The sequence below is a fragment of the Coloeus monedula genome (assembly GCF_965178545.1).
Source record: "Coloeus monedula genome assembly, chromosome: 25".
In the NCBI taxonomy this organism is placed as follows: Eukaryota; Metazoa; Chordata; class Aves; order Passeriformes; family Corvidae; genus Coloeus; species Coloeus monedula.
In genome coordinates this window covers 6585628-6606886 of record NC_138805.1, presented here as the reverse complement: position 1 = coordinate 6606886, position 21259 = coordinate 6585628, and the positions used below count along the sequence as shown (strand labels likewise).

The window sequence follows — 21259 nt, the reverse complement described above, 5'->3', positions numbered from 1 at the left end:
TGGGTGGTAATACCCAATTTCAACAGGTACCTACACACACAAGCGCACACAAGAATGAAGTAGAAAAAAAATAAGCATGCAGAGCAGAAGTTGTACATAAAAAGGTAACACAGCTTCTTCCTCTGATTCCCACTGGCTCCTGACCTCAAAGCAACTGCTCAGAGCTTATTCCTGATGAGGAATGCCAACTCGGTTGAAGACTGTAACTGGCTTGGTTCAGGAAGGACCCTCAACCTTGTGGAAAAGAACAGCAAGAGCACTAGGCAGTTACTGAGAGGACATGGCGAGCCCTGATATGAAGGGGTCTCCTGGAAGCCCCCTTCTAGAAGAACGCCTCCCCCAGAGCAGCTGCCACATGGGCAGCAGAAACTGCACCATTGCTGCACTGCACACAGCCACCCTCTCCTCTGGAGAGACCACAGGCAGCACCCATGTGCTGACTTCCTACATCTGCCAGAGCTCTTTTCACACCCTTACCCCCAACTCACAGAGAACTTGTACTGCAGGACAGAAAAGCAGCCTCTGGTGACTGTAATCTTCACTAGGACTACGACAAGAGCACAAGTCACCAGCTAGGAGAAGAACTATGTCCTTTGATGCAAAAGTGTTTTGTTTCTTACGCATCACCAAAGGAAAGGAACCAACTGGGTGAGTTAACTCAATCTGAATGTTTGTGGGGATCCTCTCTGAGTACGCTAAAGAGCACTGGCATGCTGCAAATGCAGAGTGAGGAAAAACACCTGGGGTCTGCCCCTGCCTGGCTCATGAGGGGTCAGGTAAAACTCAACCTACAAACACCAAGCCACAAATCAACATTTTTCATTACTTTCTACTGTATGCAGTGTTATTAGAGAGAAGTGTTTAGCAGCTAAACAGAAAAGTGATGTAATAAGTAGAATTCTTAAAATCCAGGAGACCCTGTGTTAATCAAGCTACCACACCTGGAATGCATTCCAGCTATTTTATTTTAAAGCAAAAATACCCTAAAGGCCAAACTCAAAAAGATGTCTCAAAGATGTTTTAGGCCTTTTTTGAGATGCAGAAATATATTTCAAGACAACTAGAATTAAACAACAAACCACAGCCCAATGTCATCTTAGGAAAAAAAAAAAAAATAAAGAAAGAAAAAGAAACAAAGCAACTTGCCTCCCCCCACATGAAAAACCTCCTGGATTGTTAACTCTGTGGTCAGCTTGGTTAGCCAGATCTCAGTCATTTCTGTCCCTGAACTAGCACTGGTGAGGTATTAACTGCTTCCCAGAGGACTCCATGAATTCCATCAAGCCATGTCTACTGCAAACAGCAAAAAAGAGAAGTACCCCAAAGTGCAGCCCCTGAGATGATGGCGTTAATGAGAGCAGTGCGACTCACGCCCCAAAGTCTGCACAGGTGAGGGTAGGAGTGTCCCCATGCTCAGCTCTGTGTGTGCAAACACAGCCCCATTCCTCCAGCACCGTGGCCCACAGGAGCTGCCACTCTGCAGGCAAGGAATTCCTCCAGCTCAGCCATGAGTGAAGAGCTCCACTTCAAGGCATCCAATAGAAAATGCCAAAACCGGGTCAGAAAAACACAGGAAAACTGTATTTTCATGTGCATTTTAATAAACTTTGCTACAGCCAGCAATAGGAAAAGAAAACAACTGCTCTTCATATAGGCAAAATACAAAGATACGTCCACCTACCCTACAGCTGACAACCTGCCTGGAGAAGACGAGACAGAACTGGCCTTCAAAAATCAATAAAGCCCTCCTGGTACAAAGGACCTGGGGAATTCTCTTGCTGGCGCAAGGATGCTGCTAACGAGCGATGCAAAACAACTGGGGGAAAGGAACGCTGCAGCTCGTAGTAACACACCCCCATCATGTCTTCCCTGTTCTGTCAATAGGTGGGTTGTTGTCGCACTCCCACTCCGGCTGCCTTAGAAAGGCTTAAAAAAAAAAAAAAAATGAAGGCAGGAAGAAGAGCAACTAAAAAAACAACAACAAAAAAAAAAAAAACCCAAAACCAACCAACCAAACAAAAAACCAACAAAAAAACCACAAAACCCCCCAAAAAAACCAAAAAAAAAGAAAAAGGAGAGCCAGCGCTCCGAGTGCCGGCGAACGGCCTCGCACCGGGCCCGCCGCCCCAAGCTCCGCCTGGGCATCCACAGCGGCGAAAGGGAGGAAGAGGAGGAGGAAGAGGAGGAGGAGAAGGAGGAGGGCCGGTGCGCGGCACCCACCGCCGGGCCCGCAGCCCAGCCCCCTCGAGCCCCCGCGCCCGGGGAAGGACGCGTCACCCCACCGAGCATCCTCGGCACCGGGGCGCACCGGGAGCCCCTCGGCCCCATCCATCCTACCTCGCTCCCGGCGGCGGGTTGTGCGCACCGCATCCCGCCCCGCCGCGGGCGCGGGAGCGGCGGGAGGCGGATAATGGAGGCGGCGGCAGGGAGGACGCACCGGCGGCAAGTCGCGTGCGCGGGGAGGGACCGCGAGGGCGGCCGGACCAGGACCGGCACCGGGTCCCGCCCGCCGACTCCCACCACCCCCCCACAACCCCCCCCCCCTCCCGCTGGGCGCGCCCTTTGTGCGGGGCGCGGGAGGTGTGCCCGGCGACGGGCGGACTGTGCGGCCAGGGGTGGGTGGGTGCGCCCGGGTGTGCTCGGGCCGCCGCCGCCGGGGCGTCGGGGATGCTGCGCCCGGGACCCGCCCGCCCGCCGCGCCCCCCCGCCCCCGCCCCGCTGCCCCTCTCACCTCTCCGCTGCCCGCCTCGGTGCCGCAGGCCGCGCGGAACCGCCGCAAGTTGATGCCGATAGTGGCCGAGACCTGGAGCGCCGCGTCGAAGCCGGGACCGGCCGCGGCCGCGGGGCCGCCGGGGCCCGGCGCTGCCCCGCCTCCGCCGCTTCCCGCCGCCCCGCCGGAGCACGGGCCGCCGCGCTCGCCCTCGCCCGCCGTCGCCGGCGCCGCCGCAGGTTCGGCGGGCCGCAGGCTGTGCACGGCCGGCACCCGTAGGCGGGACCCCCCCGGGCCCCGGCGGCCCCAGCCGCCGCTGCCGGGCCGGGCGGGGAAGCGCCACCGACCGCTGTGCGCCATCTTTACTGAGAGGCGACGAGCCAGAGAGCGGGGCCGGGCCGCGCCCCGCGCCCTGCATAGCGCTTTGCCGGCCCGCGGAGGCGCTGCATAACAGCGGGTATCATGCAGGTTGTGGGGTTCCGCCATCCCCCTGCCCGGACACATGAATAAGCCATGCTCGATCAGTGCTAGCCCGGCATAACGCTGAGCGATATGCAGGGCCCCAGGCCCGAGCCCTAGTGGAACCTCCCGTCCTGGATAGCGCAGCTTCGGGCCGCCGCGGCCCCTCATAGCTCGCAGTGCTATACAGGCGCGGGGCTCCTCGCGAGCCAGCCCCGGAACCTGCCTGACGTATAATCGAGCCGCAAGCAACCCGCATAACCCTGACGGCGATGCCGAGCGGGAGAACGAGCCGCCGGCGCCCGGGACCGCGCATACTGCATAGGCGGCGCTGCCGACCCCCTGCATAGCGCGGGGTCGTATGCGGGGCGCGGGGCGCGGCCCCGGGTCCGGCATGGCAGAGCCCGCAGCCCCCGCGAGGACCTCGCGCCGCCGAGACCCTCCGATGCCCGGCCCGGGACGAGCCGCTCCGTGCGGGGGGGACCGCGGCCCCGAGCTGTGGTACCGAGGGCGGGCGGCTCCGCCCTACCCTCCCGGCCCCGGCCGTGTCCTACCTGCGGCCCGCCCCGCCGGTGCCGCGTCCCGCTGGGTGCCACCCCGGGGAGGGAGGTGGCGGCGAAAGCACCGGGCTGGCAACCCCGTCGTGCACAGCACAGCAAGAACAGGGTTAACATCCAACAAGTGCCCGCCGTATTCTCTGAGAACAGCACTGCAAACACACGGATAAGATGTAAATCCATCTGCTTGGGGACATAAAATACCCATTTTCTTCCGAAGTTCATCAGCTGAGGGCAGGGAAGGAGCGAGGGGCGGGGAGGGGAGGCTGTTTGTCTCCCAGAGAGGCAGCCAGACACTGTTGTGGGCAAGCTGCTGGAGCCCTTTGGGGTCCACAGATCAGATGATGCTTCTGCCTGGGGCTCTGCTGCGGGAGCGGGGCTGGGGGGACTCCTCCCGAGGACTTCCAAGGAGAAAAACTAAAATTAGATGGTTTCTTCCTCTCTAGGGACTGTGAAAGGGACAGGAGCATTTCTGAGCTCTCCCATGCTTTACTAGTGAGGCTTAATCCCATCCTCCCACTGAAGCATTTGCCAGGCCAGTGCTGGTGTGAGCTGCTGCCTCGAGAGGGGCACGCACAGGCAAGAACAAGTCAGAGAGGAGAGGCAGGTCCTGGAGCCAGATCAGACAGCCTTGCTCTCAGTGAGGTTCTCTTGGGTTCAGAATCCTCCTTCCACTCAAGCTCACACACTAAATCCCATGTGTGATCTCTCTAAGGAACGTATGCTGCAGACTCCCACAGCAGGGCCCAGCCCATTCCCCTCCTTGGTCTCTGTCCCTGCTGGGTGAAGGGTTTGTGATGACAGGAGCAAAAAGCTCAGGTTTGCTGGGGCTCTTTGGGAGGATGCCTCACCTCCTCCATGGGAATGAGCAATCACAATACCCTCCCCAGCACTGGGAGGAGGGCCATGCGAGGCAGTCATGGTGTCCTGGCCAGGCTGGTGGGAGAAGCAAGCACAGGACACAGGCTGGGCAGGGAGCTAGTCAGTCGCTGCTCCTGTTACAGACTCTCCCACAGAAGCTGGGGAGTTCACTGAGCCTCACTTTTGCCATCTGTGGCACAGAAGTGACCTGTGACCAGTTGTGACCCAGAGCTGCTTTTCAACAAGAAAAAAGAAAAGCTTTCCATCCACAAACAACCTACTGGTTACCACATCTGGAGTGTGTGAGCTCACCTGCACTCCTTGTCAGAAGCGCACAAGGCCTCCTACTGAGATGACGTGCTGAGAAGGCCAGTTCTGCTGCAGGGAGACGAGCAAGTGATGTGCCACTGGCACAGTCACCCCAGAGACATCAGGGTCACTGGTGTGCACAACACAAGGCCCAGAGGAGCAAAGGAGCAGCTGAGACAGCAACAGTATCAACAAGGAGCAATACTGACTAAAACCATCTTCTAAGACAGTAAAAACAGGCTGCTAGCTTCAGAGAACTCCTACAAATTATTTTCTGAACACATCAGAGTACAGGTGACTCACCAGGTTTTGTAGAGAACCCTACAAGAGCTGGATGACAACGAGCAAGGTGGTAGAACCCTGGACAGCTCTACCTTTGACCAGTGGGAGCTGAAGTGACACATGCAGCAAAGCTCTGCTTACTTACACAGGCTTCCACTGCACCAGTCAGACACCAAACCAGCAGAGCTGCCTGTAACTACGCTACATTCCCTATGGCATAAGCCATGGAAATTACTTTTGAGAATGTAAAAAGTACTGGAATTTGCTTTTGGTTCCCACTAGCTGATGGGAAGTACCTTCAGGAACAAATGGAATGTTTCCCCTTTGCAGCCTCAGACCTCCCCTGGAGCCACAGTTGAAGCACAGTGAGTGTCCCAGAGCGAACAGAGCTCTGGTGACCAAAAGTGGCCTCACCAAAGCAGCTCTGGCACCCTCGGGACTGGCCCACAGACCCCTCTTGAGGAGCCATCCCCACCAGCACTGCCCCCAGGACAGGCTGGCACCTGTCAGAGTGCCAGACAAGGACCACAACAGCTCAATATGGGCTCCTGGCTTTATTGTCGCAGACCCCATTACAGACCCTGCACCGTGGCGCTGCTGGCATTGCTGAGGTGAGTGTTCACACATTGTACCCGATGATGCCACCCTTGCCGATTATCTCCCCGATGTAAAACCACATCAGCACCTCCGTGGCCACCAGGCCGTTTCTCAACGCGTCCTGAAAGGAAAAAGCCACTGGTTAGATCCCAGGCTCCCTTAACAGCTCCTCCCTCACTCCCACTGCCACATCCATGCCCTCCAGCAGTTCTCAAGGCAAAAACCCAGAAGTGGAGCAGAGTATTTGCTGTGTTCAGCCACCCCTCAACATGTCCCATCACAGAAATGTTCTACAACATTAAGTACACTGTCAGCTGTTCGTGGCTTTTTACAGCCCTTTCAAGTATCATTTCCTAGCCCACACACGGGAAACACATTAATTTCAAGGCCAACTGACGACACAGCTGATCAGAGGGCTGGGCTCATTCAGCTGCCTATGGATACTCCCTTCCCTGGGACAGAAGGCGATGGGACCAGAGGGGAACAATCACAGCTTGGGCCAGGCAGGAAAGAGTTAAAGCAAAGCCGATAAAATAAAACCCTTTAAACTCTCGACCCCTGAACTCCATGAGCTTCATATGTCGTTGACAACAGTTCCCACTGCTTCCCAAGGCAGGAGCAGAGCATTTCCTGGGTGGCCAGGAGGCTCCCGTTGGAGCTGTCCCTCGGCACCGTCACATCCCGCCCCGGCCGGTACCTTGACAGTGAGCTGCGCCAGGCGGCCGCTCTGGAAGGCCCTGACCAGGCCCTTCATGCTGTCGATGGCTCGGGGAATCTCGGCGGGGGTCGGCGGGGCGAGCTCCACCTTGGCGTAGTACCAGAACGTGGCCAAGCGCGGCTTCGAGTACGTCACGGCGGCTGCGGGGAGAGGGACCGGAGCGGACGGTGTTTTCCTAAGGCGGGAGCCCGCGAGGCCTCCCCGGGCCCAGGCCCCGCTGCCCCTAGCCCTGTTCCCCATCCCCTCCCCTCCGCTCCCCCCGGCCCGTTCTCACTCCCCTCAGCTCAGCCCATCCCATTCCAAGCCCGTTCCCTCCCCGCTCCCCCGTCCCCCTTCCCGTCCCTCACCCCCGATCAGCTCCGGCCCGCGCTGCACGAGCCGCTGCACGAGCCCCTGGGCGGCCTTGGCCATCGCTGCGCGCGCTCAATGTCACCGCCGCTCACCGCACCCGGCGTTCGCCGCGGGCAGCCCGCAGCGAGGACCCCGGGCCACGTGCGCGGGGCGGGGCGGGGCGGGGCCGGGCCGGATCCGCGGGTTCGAGACCCGCGCAGTGCAGAGACCGCTCCCGCCCCGGGACCACCGCGGTCCCTGCACCAAGCCCGAAGAAGCTTTTCTACAGCTGCCGGCACTGCCAGACCTCCACCACCAGTTTTAAGATGATCTCTATGTTTAATTTCCAACGCCCACCATTCCCAACACTCATTGGGGAAGTAAACCCTGCTACACCCCTGGCATGTACAAGTTGGCAAAACATCCCCCTCCTGTTCATCTCCCCATCCCACTCTGGGAGCGGCTGGAGGCATTGCTTTCACCAAGTGAATGATGGTTACAGTTTAAACACAGAACAGAGGGAGGCGTTTGGTGTTGCTGGAAAAGAACGTGGCCAACACAAAGAGCAGGTAATAGAGGGCCAGGGCACCACATCATGAACAGGCTGTGCTCTTCCCCCGAGGCTGAGGCTCAAAGCTGTAGTGCAGTGGAAAGTCTTAGTATTAAAGAGTGAGTCTTGAAAGGAAAAGAGAGAACAAGGGCTAGCAGGGAAGATCCGAGAAGAGACTCCAAAGGTGGTGGCAATGCATTAATTGTGGTCATCATTAGGGTGGCAGCTCCAGCCATTACCCCTGCATGGCTGTAATCCTGTCTGCAACAGGAGGTTTGGAGATGAGATCCTGTTTTTCAATTCAGCGTGTCCTGCAGCTCCTCCTCCTTCTGCTTTTTCCTCTCTGCAAGCCATCGCTGGATCTTCTCTTTTAGCTCTGTGTTTGGTCTGATCTGGTCCATAGTGAGGGGACTCCGATTGAAAGGATCTGTCTGATCACTGAAAAATAAAACATGAAGGAGATTATTTGGACAATTCTGGTGCTAGAGATAAAAAAAAAAAGAGAGAGAGGTCAGGAAGAGTCACTGGATATATGAAATAGATCCCCAAAAGTATCAAGGTATGAAGGCTGTGCTGCACACCTGAGGAGGTGTCGGGCTATAGTCGATCGGTCCACGGTGACACGGGAGGAGGGCAGGATGACAGGGTCTGACATCAGAGTGCTCATGATTGGATCCAGGAATTCATCACAGGCATCCGCGTATGTCTCCTCTTCCTGCTGCTGCCGGTCTGCAAGAGACTAGGGAGCACACGTGGCTTTGAGGGATTCAGCCTCCCTGTTCTTTAAAAACCAGGGAGCACTCACAGGTCTGTGCAGGCAGGGAACCCTCCCAGCTGCCCCACCTGGACCTTGGACAAAGCTCCACTCCCAGAAATCCAGCTCCATAGCAAAGATGCAGCAATACACAGAGGGAAAACGACATAGGGAACCAGCTCCATCTTTTTTTGTATGTTAAATTCTCTTCAGTGCTCACCTTGATCCTCTCAGCCAGGTTACTAAAAGACACTATCATGTTTCCAGGCTTGTTGATCTTCTTCAGAACTCTCACGGTCTGGGCAAAGAGCGTCGGTGAATAGGAGCGGCCGTCCTTGGGGACTGTGGCACAGAAGTTTTCTTCATCCCTGCACCACAGGTTACGTGAGAGAAAAGGTTTAAGAATCCCCATTTATCAGGGCTGCAGAACAGTCCCCACAGCAGCCACATTCCTATAGCAAGGAACTAAAAGCTAAAGAAAAGCTTGAGTGTAACTAAGCATTTCTCCCCCAGTATCACCAAGACGGCTCCCGGATGGCTCCTGCCACTGACAGGCTCACTCCCCTCGTCACCTACCCAAGGTTTAGGTAGATGGTGCAGATGTCAGACACGAGCTGCTGCGGCTTGAAGTCAAACTCACTGAAATCCTTCACTTTCAAAGCTCCCATTTTAGGCCCAACCAGGTGTTGCAGGAAGTAGTTGAGCATGGAGATGATGCGCTCAGCAAGGAAAGGATGCACAAACAGGGACTTGATTTCTGGAAAGGAAAACAACAGTGCAGAGATTCACAGCAATTCCATCCTGATTTGACCACACTGAAACCAAGTTCCTGCCTGCTCACTCCCTGGCAGGGCTCTTTAGGTCCTGGCAGGCAGGAGGGGCTCTTTTACCTACCTGAAGTCAGGAAAGCCAGAGTGCCAATGGTTTCATTGGACATGATGTTGTGGAAACGTGCCAGCTGACCAAACATCTGCAGGCTGGACTCCTTCTCACGGCGAGCCTCCGGGGACAGGCTGTCCCACTCACCTCGGTCCTTCTCGATCTGCTGAACTTTGATCTTGCTGAGGTACTGCAAGACAGAACACATGGACTGTTTGGTTGGATGGTGATGCCAAGGAGCTCCAGAAATGGTCAAAACCAGTCAGGCAACATCTGTATCACCCATCTTATCTGCCAGCCTTCCGGTAATCGGTTCTCTGGCAGGTAACAGCTCCCCAAAAAAAGCCCTTTCTAGCAGCAACAGCAGCTCTGAAAGGAGTGGAGAGACATTCAACACACACCAGGGACATGAGGGCACCTGGAATTCCCTTGTGATCCCAAAGGAGAACTGCCTGGAGACAAAAGGCCTTTATTAGGATAAAACACTTGCAGACAGGCCAAGGGGGTTTGAGAATCAAAATCCACAATGATTGTTTAAAGCCTGAGTGTATCCAGATCAGCAACAGGCAGACTTCCCAGCATGCTTCCTGTTGGATCTGAAAAAGCCCTTTTGCTCCTCTTAGTTCTGAGCTGCCTCCCGAGCCCAAAGGAAGGAAGGGTAACCTGCAGACAGGGCCCCAGACTCCCCCCTTCCTCCTGCCTTTGCCCCTTCTGCCAGGGCGCTGGCCACACCATCTTGGGATTGCTTCCTGCATAGTACCTACTGCAGAGATTCACCACGCAGGGCCAGGCAAGCTGGCCTGTTCTGGAGGTCAGTATCACACCAGGGAAATGCCAACTTGTTTATGTGGTGCTGATGGAATGTGAGCTCAGCCCTACCTGTATGGCTTCATCCAACAGGAAAATGGCATCGTTCATGAGCAGGTTAAGGAAGCGCAAGAAGAGAGGGGGATTCATTGCCTCCAGGTTCTCTGAGGCATAATCAGCCAGAGCCTGCAAGGAAAGGGAGAACAGCAAATTCTGCAGCACAGCTCCCCAGTGGCAGGACATGGACCCATGTGCTCCATGCAGAGCTGCACACTCACATGGGCACACTCCAACTTGCACCTCTTGCCTCACCTTTATGCTGTCCCGGTAGGAATCAGTGTCCCACATGTACCTCAGGATGGGATACATGGGACGGCGGTAGTTGAACTTCTGTTCAAACTGGTGCGGGTCACCTGGGCACAAGCCAAAGAGCCTCTCAAGTGGACAGTTCCACACAAGTGCTACACAGGGAACACAACTCTTCCGTTCTGCGGTTACCTGTAAACTCGATATCCACAAAGACTTTGATGAGTGCCTCGGCCAGGTGGGCAGCATGTTGGTAAGAGCAGAACACTCGCTTGCGATGAAACACACTCGAGACGAGTGGGTTCTGAGCCTGATCCAAATGAGGCATCACAGCTTCCAACACTTCAGCCAGCTTGGCTCGCAGGTGAGGATTTTTCATCCTGCAAGAAAAAATAGAAAGCAAATCCAGGACGGCATGAGGGCCATGGTGCAGAATGGAGCTGCTCAGGAATCACTCCAGGAGCTGTGCCCATCCATGCTCGAGTGCAGACCGTCTGTAAAGCCAGTCCTGGGTCAGCACTCCCTCGCACACACTCAATGCCGCAGTGAAATCGCAAGCAGAGGCCAGAGAGTGTGGGAACAGCCAAGCTGCTGCTCTCACCCTTCCCACAGCAACTCTCCCACTCACAGCCCAATGCCTGCTTGTCAGCTGGAGCTCCTGAGCAAACCCCACCAGCTATCCCAGCTGTTTTCCTACTGCCTATAGACCTTCTTCCTTTTTACCCTGCTAATCTCCAAGTGCTTTGCCTGCTGCATCTGCTGTCTAGCACCAAGCACTGAAGTCAGAGTATACCTCTGCTGCACCTGTGGGGCAGAAGCCAAACCACCTGCCCCAGGTGACACTGTAGGGGACTGCCAGGAAGAACTAAAGCCTCCATCTCCCGGGGACAGCGGGAACAATGAGAGCTGCCTACCATGGGAAACCTCCATCTGCTGCTGCTGCTGCCAGGAGCTCACTGCATTTACACACATAAGTGTAAATGATCGAACAGCAGAAATGCAGAAAGCAGGGCGATGTCTTACCAGGAAGATCGACAGAACTACTCAGTTCTGTTCAGTGGACATTATAGAGACACTCCCAACAAATCAGCCCCAGAAGCTCCCTTTAACAAGTACAAAATGGCTGTAGCTGATGAGATTTCTGCATCATACAACCGAACACATATTTAAGCACCAAATCCCATCTAAACCTTGCATGAAGCCTGTGGCCTCCAGGCACGCCTTTGTTCCCTCTGTGCCTCCTGCAGGCAGATTTCAGCTGTTCCAAAAAGATCAACCTGCTCGCAGCTGCACAAACCAAGCCTCAAGACAGCTCTGCAATTTCTGCTTGCTTGGTCACCCCGGATGTTCTGCAACAAGCACCCAGGGCTGCACCTACCTCTCCACATCACCCATGAAAACAGTAACAAAGTGAAGGATGTGCTCCAGGGAATCGGCAGAAGTCTCCAAGATGTCATCCGCAAAACGCCGCAGGAAAATGAAGAAGTCACCCAAATTATCAGCAAAGAACTCTGCAAACAGAGATTGTAGCTGAGCTCCTCCCCAGGCAGCTCACCTTGCCCTTTTCCAGCCTCCCATCCACTCTCCCCTCACCACCCTGATGTTGATTAAGTATTGGCAATTAACAAGCTGTATTAGAACCTGCCATGGAGAAGGAGGCCCAGCCTGATGGCCTAATACCAGGGATTCACTTCCCATCTCCCCTCCCAGAAGTCAGGTCACTTATGGGGTGAATCCAGCATCTGTCTGCTGATCACAGTTACACAACCCTCAAGGGAAGAATCCTGAAGCAGACCCCAGAAGAAAGAGTTTACACATAGAGAAAACAGTAAATCAATGCAGAATTTGCCACTTGCCAATGAGTAATGACCTTTTAAAAGGTCAGCAGCTTCACTACCCTAAGTATGGCCCCTCAAACAGCCCCAAATTTTCTAAGAGTGAGCCTCTTCAGAGAGACTATTCTGCACCATGTCGGCAGTAGCACCGTGTCCTGCCCTGGACAGGGAAGCACTTGCTCAGGCATCTCTGCCAGTGCTCATGTATGACAGGTGTTGGCACAGACCCCCAGCAGGACCCGGGGCTTCACCTGGCACGTAGGCCAGTGCACTGTGCTCCACCTCCGGCAGTGGGAAGGTCAGCTCCAGCGGCTCCGTCCCATGGTTCCCCACAGCCAGCTGCACCAGCAGCACTGCCATGGACACCTGCAGGTTCAGGCAGTTTTGCAGCATCTGTGGTTCCGTCATTGCTGTCTTGGTGGAGAGATAGATGGTCATCAGGCGCTCAAACTGCTCCCTGAGGCTGTCAGCAGCGGGGCTGGAGCTCTGCTGAGCTTCTCGCCATGCCACTTGCAGGCGGTGAAGGCTTTGGTTTATCTTTACCATCTGGTCATGCAACCTGCCCAGGAAAGGAGGCAAGAAGGGGCTGAGGAGACAGACAGACAGAAACTCATCCTGCCTCACCAATGCAGAAGCTGGTGAGAGACTGTTTGTGCCAGTGGATTCAGATAATTTCTTGTGGGTACCCTGTCTGGGGCTCTGGCAGTGGGAAGCCTTGGGGAAAGGCTTGCCAGGTCCTGGGAGGACACGAGACCCTGTGAGGGACCATGGCACCTGCAGAGTGGCCTGGGCACATGGCAGAGCTCTCTTGCAGCACCGAGCTCCCTTGGGCCACTGAGGTCAGGGATCCAGCACAGCCCAGAGAGGCCTGCAAGGTGACACTTCAGTTTCCCAGCAACAAGCCACTTGCATAATAACTTTTTTGTCAATGTCTATATTTAGAGAATAAACCAGAAGGGGACTCTGCTTGGATCAGCCATGACCTCACAGTATCCAGGCAACGATTTGCAGAGGGAAGCTGTGCAAAACAGAGTGTTTTGGTGTCCAGAAAATCCTCTCCTAGAAGCTGACAGCTACCTCACATTCCTGTTTCACATACAGCCCAGCTATCAGGGCATTTAGGTCACTCCCAGTGGGTAGGTGCTCCACCACCTGGATGCTCTCTAGTTGTGAAGGGAGGTGCCAGCGGCCCCTGCCCCAAAGAGAGGGGGGAATGGAGCAACCCACAAATACCCAGCATTTGGCTACTGGTGTCTACAAATAACGTGGAGCCTGTAGGACTCCCTTATTAGGATAAAACACTTGCAGAAAGGCCAAGGGGATTTGAGAATGATTGTTTAAAGCCTGAGTGTATCCAGATCAGCAAAAATGTGAGCAAAATTTCTTCCTGCAGTCAGTCAGGCTGAAGTTCAGGCAGCAGCTCAGCTGGCCACTCTGTGTTCAGAGTATTTACTGAAATTCCCATAGCTGCACATGGGTGGAAAATAGCCCCAGGGGAACTGAGAGCAGGTACCTGTGAAACCCCAAGTACAGGGTATACTGCGTGAGCACCAGGTTTTCCGTCACCAGGTTGTAGCTGTTTGCAGACTGCGGCTCTTGCTCACTCAGAGCAGGGATCAAACATGTTTCTTTTTCCAAACCTGTAAGGAAAAGCATCTCTGCATCAGGTCCCACCCAGCAGTGCTGGTGAGGAGAGGGCTTGAGAGGGTCCTCCTGAGGACACAAAAGGGCTCCTGGTGATGCTGGCAGCATTTTATTTGTATTCAGCTCTTTCTCCTTCTCTCTAGTCACACCTCTAATTCTTCCCTAAGCCTAATGGCACCCACTAAGAGGGCACTACTGGGTAAAGTGGGGACCTGAGGAGACCCCCTTTCCCATTCTCTTACTCCCAATGTTTAGGTGTACCTTTCATGTGTACGTTCTTGCTCCTCCTCTCTTCTTCGTTCAGCTCCTTCATGGCACAGTAAGTAGGGTTGAAGGTTAGCAGCTTTGGAGATCTGGGTTTGCAGAAGGGCTGGCACAGCTTCAGGAGGGCAGCCCCCAGGTTGAGGAAGAAGGCATCTGAGGCATACATCTGGAAGAAAATCTCTGGCATCTGGTTAGCCCAAATTTTGGTGCGGCCTGCATTCGCATGGAGGCAGTTTCCGAGCCAGGAGAGAATCCTGTGCTTCATCTCTGGTGACAGCTGCAACAGGTTCTTCAGCATCTGGTAGATCTTCTCATGGAACTGAGCCATGAACTGTTACAGGAAACATGACACAGTTGAATGAGTCCTTGGGGTTTGTTCTTTTGCCTCTCTGGTATTACTGCTATTGACTCTTTCTGGATCCAGACCGTGTCCTGCTCCTCATGATACCCCTGTGAATCACCCATCTCACACACAGTGTTACAAGCAGGTCAGATCCTGGGGCTGTCAGCAAAGAACAGTTAGGGATGTCCTCAAAAGCATAGTTGAGAGCAATTTGTTCCCCTACGGAGTAAATCCAGAAATCTTTGCCTAATCTGGCAGCCTTAGTGAAAAAGATTTCACCTTAGTGAAAAAGACCCTCTCAAGATTCACCTCTGCAGCCCAGTTCACTCCTGTATTTATATCCTGCATCCTTATGTTTCACTCCTGACCTACTGGAATGTTCCTGGTGCTGTTCCTCTGAAGAAGATATTTACTTGCATAATGAGACAGAATGTTGCCTGTCACTTTCTCAACTGGGGAATTGTTTTAATTACCAGACAGGTACTGAAAGCTATTCCCTGGTGATTGCAACACCTGAGGTAGATGATCTCCACTTAGCACTTCAAGTTACTGATGTCTGTTCCACCAGTACCACCCAACCTTTTTCCCAAAGCTCAAGCAACTTTGACAAGTCACAAAAATTTTGGTTACAACCACCCAAAGCAGCTGGTGAAACTGTTCCCATGCTCCAGCTGGAGAATTCAAAGTGGTTTTGGGATGTACCTAGTTGCAAGCCAGGCTATTCCTGAACCAGTGGTGGAACTCAAGCCCTGATACCACATCTTGAACCCTCAGGCAATGAGAGGCCACTAAACACCACAGGAAGCAGAACAGCCCCGCTTCTCCCACCTGATGGATGTTGGACTCCTGCACTTTAATCTCCTGTGGGCTGGATCGGGATGGATTCAGAAAGTAGCCATGGTTCTCCACCACGCCAGGCGTCTTCAACAAACAGGAGATATTTAAAACGGCACCAAGCAAAGTCTTCTGGTACATCTGCCCATTGCTGGGATCCTTGGGCTGGATGTAGCCTGCAAAAACCTGGGGAACACATCAGGACATGCTGACAGTTGCCCAAAATCCCAGTAAAAAACCCCAAAAAACTGATGGGTTTGTGACAGGCTATGAGAAAGGAGGGGAGGGGTACGACTACACACATCAGGTGTTGTTACACCACACTGCTGGTCTGGCATCGCAGATCAGGTCTTGTAAATGTGGCCCTGCAAAAAGCTCCTGCCTAAGCCCAGCTACCCACCTTTGCTATGTCCTTCTGCTTTGTGAAGTAGAGGAGCACATCGAGGTATGTGTACAGCAGGATCTGGCAGAGGTCCAGCTCCTTGATTCTCCCCAACAGAATGTCAAACACAGGAACCATGACCTCCCCGAACGTCCGCACCTCCTCGTCCATCATTAAGGCTTCTATGACCTCCTCAAGGAACTCGGTCATGTCTTCGAACTCTGGCAGGCGACACAAGGCTGTTACTCACAGTGATCCAACAGCCAAACTGACCCAAACACAACCCCCTCTTTTGGCAGCGAGGGGAGCCAAAGCTTCACCCAACTCCACAATGATCCAGGGCAGCCTCGCAGCGCTGAGGCAGTGGCATAACCCGGCTGCACTTACGTGCCCCTCTAAGTGTCTCCAGCATCAGGTCCACCAGCTGCTCATACACATTCTGGTTCACGTAGATCTCCGGGGTGAGAAGGACAGTACGAGTGTTTGACACTGTCAGGTTGCGGCAGCGCACTGCGAAGGGCAGAAGATTCTCCGGGACCTTGGTTATCTGTGCAAGGAGAACAAGGCAGTGTAGGGGCCCCAGGCATTACAACTTTAGCTCGGTCACTCCAGAGCACAGAGCTGGGTGACAGAGCTGCCTTCCTGCTTGGCAACCTGTGCCCACCTCTTCCTGTGCCCTGCGGAAGCAGGCATAGAGGTAGCGCAGGATCTGCCTCTCCCCAGCGTCACGGTCAGCCGAGAGGTTCTGGCTGCTGGCAGAGGTCATGTGGATCAAGTGGCTCCCGGGCTCCGGCAGCAGCAAGCGGGTGAACAGGGCCTGGGCACCGGCAGAGACAGGGTACAGTGACACAGTCCCAGCACAGAGCTCATCCCTCCAGAGTAGGAAGCTCCACACCACACAGGCTAATTGATTCCTGCTGGGAAGAGCTCTCTCTATCCCTCATTAAGTAACAGAGTGCTGGAGTAAGAACCCTCAGCTGCTTCTGGCCTAAGCAAATCCTCCAGTCCCTCACTGAGTAACAATACCCCCAACAGAAACCATTTCCACTGAAATTCTCAGCAAGAATGACTGATACAGCCACAAATGAAGACGAGTGAGTGCATGGACGATGCTGACTGAGCTCTCTTTGGTTTTTGTTCCCTTCCCCACCCACAAAGACCTGCAGGGCAGCAAACTCCTGAAGCCTCCAAGAGAAAGGGCTGGATTCCCCAAATTTTACACTTTTCTCAGTCTCATATCCCAAAAAACCTCATGGACTTTTCCAGCAAAACCACGAGTAGCAACTTCACGTCAAGATTTGGACAAGGATTTGGGATACATCATATGCACATTCGGAGGAAACAAAACTCAATCCTGTGGCCAAAGTCTGCAGATGGCTCCAGGCAGGCGTCCTCACCTGCTCCACATTGTCCATGTCCAACCAGTCCTGGTCATCCAGGTCTGCAGCCATTTCCTCCAGGTAGACACAGCGTGCTGGGATCCCATTCCCACTCTTCATGCTGGGGTCACCTGGGAAGGGCAGAAGGACCTGTTCTACCTACATGGATGGGGAACCCGCAGGCAGGACCTGCCCCTAGCACAGCCCCTGGCACTGCCCTCTCCCAGCTGTTCCCTCTGCTGTCAGACAAACCCGACATGCAGAGCTGCCCCAGCCTGTACGGCACCCCCGCCAACCCGGGCGGTTCCCGGGCGGTTCCCGGGCTCACTGTTGTCCAGGGTGATGAGGAAGATCCTCTGGATCATGTGGTTGATGTTAAGCTGCTCGCAGAGCTCCCGCTGCGAGCGGAAGGAGCGGCTGATCTCGGCCACCGAATAGTCACAGTCGTCCAGGCTCTCGGAGACGCTGTTGTCGGAGTCATCCTGGCTGATGGACGTCTCCTCGCCTGCATGACAGAGCCCTCAGCGCCTCGGGGGACAGCCCTCGCCCAAGGGGACCGCCTCGCCCCCTCCCCAAGGGCCGGCCCCTGCCCCAGGGCCAGCCTCGCCCCCCACCTGTCAGATGCCGCAGCTGCTGCTGCTTCTGGACGGCGGCGAAGTGCTTGGCGGCAGCAACGGAGCCGAAGAGGGCAGCGAAGGGGTTGCTGGAAATGCTGTTGTTGTTCTCCTGGTCGGTCATCTCCCCTCAGAGCCGCGCCATACGGGGGGGCCGGGGCAAGGCTGCAGGGAGGGCCGCCTTCAGGGCCCGGGCCCGCTCCCCCGGGCGCGGCGGGCTCGTCCCGCCCGGTGCGGGGGCTCCGGTCCCAAACTGCTCGCTCCGGTCCCAAGCTGCTCCCTCCGGTCCCACCTCGGCCGTCGCCGGACCGCGCTGCGCGTCACCACGTCGCTTAGTAATGACGTCACCGCCACGCGCCGGAAGCGAAGCTGCGGGAGGCGGAACTTAGCGCGTGAGGGGGCGGCAGCGCCTCCTGGCGGCGCGGAGAGGGAAGGACACCCGCGGCACCGCGGGGCCACGGACGGGAAACGGGAGCGGAGCAGGGAACGGGACAGGGACGGGCACATGGACACGGACCCGAGCGTGTCCCGTACTGTGAAACGCGATCGTCTGTGCGATAACCGAGTTTGTGTTCGTTATTCGCCCAGTGACCTGCATTTGAATATTAACGAGATGTAAATGGCATGCTTAGTATGCAAATCACGATTTTATATCGAATCAATGCGCATATTGACCCTTATTAACTTTGCACCTACAAACACTTGTTTGCAGCTGCATAAACACAGCAAAAGCTGCAGCTTTTTTTTTTTTTTAATCCTTTTTCTTGTGTGGGGAGTTTTATGTTTGTAGGGGATTTGGGCTGGGGCTGCAGGGGGGGTGTGGTGTAGGGACACTGATGTATATGTTTATATTACACCCCTGCTCCCATCCATCCCTCTGTGCTGGGCTGACATCGGCCCCAGGGCCCCCCCAGCTGCTCCAGCCCTCCTTCTCACCCCTCTGAGTAGATTTCAGGTGGGGTCAGAAAAGACCCTGCCCAAGACTCCATGGGAAGATACAAAGGTAGGCTGATAGAGGGAAAGCAAAGGCGGACAAAGGGGGTTAAATCCAAAGGGTTATTCTGCAACCCATGAAACGCTCCCTGAGGCAAAGCTGGCTGGGCACTGCAGGAGGGTCCCCAGCACAGCCAGACCCTGCGTACACAGATCTTACTGATTTCTTTTCAATCCAGGCCCCTGGCTCAGGCCTGGGCACTGCCCTGCCAAATGCTGCAGGTGACTCCAGTGATGTCACTCCTGTAATATTAATTTAATTCTACTACACCGTGTCCAACCTCTCCCAGCATCAGCCCGGTGCAACATTTCCATGCCAGGGGAGTCCTGGGGCACCATGTCAGGCAGGGAAGGGGAGCAGCTTGGGGTGTTGGGGGGGGATGGCATGGTGCAGGACTGAGCCCATGGCACTGGGGGGCTCTGGGCTTTGCCTCCTCTTCACCTGGCCCCCCCGAGGGTTCCCCCAGAACAAACACGGCTGATGGTTGGGTGGTTTTGTCATGAACAGCCTTTACTTGCCCACTAGTCACACTTCTTGTTCCTTGTTACAAAAGAACAGCGTAACAAAAATAATGCCCTGTGGCTGCAGCTGGGGGAATGTGGCGGGCGAGGGCACAAGGTCTCAGCCCCGCAGAGGAGGGTGGGCTATGGCACTGTTGGCGTGGGGCACCCACGGGCACCAACCGGGCCGGGGCATGGCCAGGCGGCCCGTCCCACAGTCCCCGGAGCGGCTCAGGCAGGTAATTCCTGCTCCGGTGGCTCATCCCGGATGCCCTCAGCCACGCTGCCAGGGACACTCATCCCCACCAGCACGTCCTCGCTGGGTCCCGGCAGCACACAGGGCTGCAGGAGGTGGTCCCAGTAGAGGCTGAGCGTGGAGTGTTCCTGCTGTTCCAGCTCCTTCAGCTTGTGCAGCTCCTTGGCGCTGGCCGCTGGTGTCTGCACCTCGAAGGTCATCTCGAAGCGGCTGTAGTCCACCTGGAAGGCGCCTTTCTCCAGGGACATGCAGGGCTCGAAGCGGTATCCCCAGAGGATCTCGTCCTCTGTGTAGGAGGTGCGGGCTTGGCACGTCATTCCTGCGGCAAGACAACGGCTGAGCTGTTCCGGGGCACCGCAGCGAGCCCCCTGCTCCTAATGAGGGGCTTCCAGCCCTGCATCACCCTTGGCCCACTGCAGCCAGTTTTGACCCTGAGCATCTCTTGACCTGATGTCACTCCTGGGCCCAGGTTTCCCCAGCATCTCCAGGACCCCAGGGGAGCCACCCCTCTCCACCCTGACCCCCCCAGATCACTTGCCTGTGGCTTCCACGATGCCCTCGAGGATGATAATGATTTCGAACTGCTCCCGGCGCAGTGACTCGGCTGACATGTCCCAGAAAGGGCTGTGACGGTTGATGACATGGCAGATGATCTGGGGCTCCACCAGGAACAGACGGTCCTCCCCTGTGTCATAGCCCAGGTTCAGTTCCGACTGCTCCAGGGGGATGAACTCCCCCTCAGCCGTCTGACGGGACTTGATCAGCTTTGCCCTGATCTTGGCATCCACCATGTGGCTTTCCCGCAGGTCCCCCACACGAAACATCAGGCAGAGCTTCTCGTCCCGGCGGGAGATGACGCAGTTCTTGCTGAAGATGAGGGTCTGGGCACGCTTCTTGGGCCGGGAGATCTTAACGAACATGCAGCCAACCATCATGGCATCGATCATGGAACCGACGATGGACTGTGCCATCAACAGGATGACGCCCTCGGCACAGTTGGCTGTCACCATCCGGGTGCCATAGCCAATGGTCCGCTGGCTTTCCACTGAGAGGAGCAAGGCGGAGACAAAGCCATCCACATTCTCGATGCACGCCCGCCACTCGGGATCGCCCTGGTGCCCAACGTCACCCCGCACCCAGGCGTCAAAGAAGTAGATAAAGCCAAAGACCAGCCAGGTGATGATGTAGCACATCATGAAGACGAAGAGGAACCAGCGGTACTTGAGGTCTACAATGGTGGTGAAGATGTCCGAGAGGAACCTCTTCTTGTCCTGGATGTTGCCCAGATTCACCTGGCACTTGCCCACTTTTGTCACATAGCGCTGCCGCTGCCGCTTGCTAGCCTGGACCATCGGGCTGTCCTCCTCCAGTAGCTTGCAGCGCCGGCTCTGCAGCCCCTCCGGGGTGGGAATGGTGGAGCTGCGGGCGGAGGTCTTGCCGTGTGACGAGTTGGGGATGTTGGCCACACTCAGTGCATGCAGCGGGTACAAGCGGGCACCTGCCTCTTGTGGGGCAGGTGGTGGGCACCAGGACGGACGGCCACGGTGGTGCTGGGTGGTCAGGCTCCCGCGGCTTGGCAGCAGGGATGGCTCACCAGGGACAAAGCCGCTGTGACGGGGTGCAGATGGATGGTTTGGCATCGGGGCGCTTCTCTTGGCAGTGGTGGCGGCGGCTTGCTGCCCGCTGTCCTCCCCCAGAGCCCCAGGGGCGGGAGGGAGATCTGGCTGCGGGGGGGAAAGGAGTCCGTCGGTGAGAAATCGCCTCCGACAACAACCGCGAGCACCCGGCGGCATCATGTGCCGAGGATGCCCAGAGCCTCGGTGCGAGCCATACCTTCTGGGGGAAGGTGCCGTACCGGCTGGTGTCGGTGGGTGGCCGGGGCAGGTAAGCCAGCATGTGCTTGGCCGTGGGGGTCTGCGCCGGGGGGATGGAGTTGCTGCGGCCGCGGGGCTCCTCGGGGGCCAGCCAGCCGCCGGCGCCGCCGCTGTTGCGGGCGTAGGGGAGCACCATGGCGGCGCCGGGGCGGGGGCTCAGCCCCGGGCTGGGTGCGAGGTCCTGCCATGGGGGAGACAAAGCAGGGAGTTATTTTGGACAC

The 21259-nt window shown here is 56.0% G+C and overlaps 4 protein-coding genes across 9 annotated transcripts in view; all 4 read right to left on the bottom strand.

Moving 5' to 3' along the window:
- KMT2A (lysine methyltransferase 2A) overlaps positions 1-3196 on the bottom strand; it is a gene marked incomplete at its 5' end in the record, with an annotated part of 42360 nt that extends 39164 nt beyond the window's left edge. For 3 of the 6 annotated variants that reach the window (XR_014227083.1, XR_014227084.1, XM_082297021.1), the window contains one exon: positions 2732-3196. Coding sequence is in view for 4 of the 6 variants with exons in the window: in XM_082297021.1 (XP_082153147.1) it covers positions 2732-3196 (465 nt within the window). The remainder of the gene's footprint in view (positions 1-2731) is intronic. The other 3 variants (XM_082297023.1, XM_082297022.1, XM_082297024.1) reach the window with 1 other exon arrangement.
- A 2521-nt stretch (positions 3197-5717) lies between these two features.
- On the bottom strand, positions 5718-6999 carry ATP5MG (ATP synthase membrane subunit g). Its single transcript, XM_082297101.1, has 3 exons — positions 6841-6999; positions 6473-6633; positions 5718-5896 (listed from the first exon to the last, which is right to left on the bottom strand). The coding sequence occupies exons 1-3, from the start codon at positions 6902-6904 to the stop codon at positions 5798-5800; spliced, it is 324 nt and encodes a 107-aa protein (XP_082153227.1). The 5' UTR covers positions 6905-6999; the 3' UTR covers positions 5718-5797.
- Positions 7000-7142: 143 nt separating this feature from the next.
- On the bottom strand, positions 7143-17740 carry UBE4A (ubiquitination factor E4A). Its single transcript, XM_082297100.1, has 19 exons — positions 17415-17740; positions 17129-17305; positions 16819-16931; positions 16086-16238; positions 15809-15968; positions 15440-15642; positions 15034-15225; positions 13860-14193; positions 13468-13594; positions 12206-12513; positions 11498-11630; positions 10312-10499; positions 10126-10226; positions 9886-9999; positions 9022-9196; positions 8704-8884; positions 8348-8495; positions 7955-8112; positions 7143-7811 (listed from the first exon to the last, which is right to left on the bottom strand). Exons 1-19 carry the CDS (start codon positions 17536-17538, stop codon positions 7670-7672), a joined length of 3231 nt encoding a protein of 1076 aa, XP_082153226.1. The 5' UTR covers positions 17539-17740; the 3' UTR covers positions 7143-7669.
- A 1399-nt stretch (positions 17741-19139) lies between these two features.
- Positions 19140-21182, bottom strand: LOC309582045 (G protein-activated inward rectifier potassium channel 4-like; the record flags this gene model as incomplete). Its single annotated transcript, XM_082297018.1, has 3 exons — positions 20998-21182; positions 19703-20888; positions 19140-19483 (listed from the first exon to the last, which is right to left on the bottom strand). Exons 1-3 carry the CDS (start codon positions 21172-21174, stop codon positions 19140-19142), a joined length of 1707 nt encoding a protein of 568 aa, XP_082153144.1. The 5' UTR covers positions 21175-21182.
- Positions 21183-21259: the final 77 nt, after the last annotated feature.

Coding starts and splice junctions, on each gene's coding strand:
- ATP5MG (XM_082297101.1), bottom strand. CDS start 6,904: ATGGCCAAGGCCGCCCAGGGGCTCGTGCAGCGGCTCGTGCAGCGCGGG. Junction 6,634..6,840: donor CGGGCCGGAGCTGATCGGGG/GTGAGGGACGGG, acceptor CTCTCCCCGCAG/CCGCCGTGACGTACTCGAAG. Junction 5,897..6,472: donor TGGCGCAGCTCACTGTCAAG/GTACCGGCCGGG, acceptor TTTTCCTTTCAG/GACGCGTTGAGAAACGGCCT.
- UBE4A (XM_082297100.1), bottom strand. CDS start 17,538: ATGACCGACCAGGAGAACAACAACAGCATTTCCAGCAACCCCTTCGCT. Junction 16,932..17,128: donor CCTCATCACCCTGGACAACA/GTGAGCCCGGGA, acceptor TGCCCTTCCCAG/GTGACCCCAGCATGAAGAGT. Junction 7,812..7,954: donor ATAGCCCGACACCTCCTCAG/GTGTGCAGCACA, acceptor TTTATTTTTCAG/TGATCAGACAGATCCTTTCA.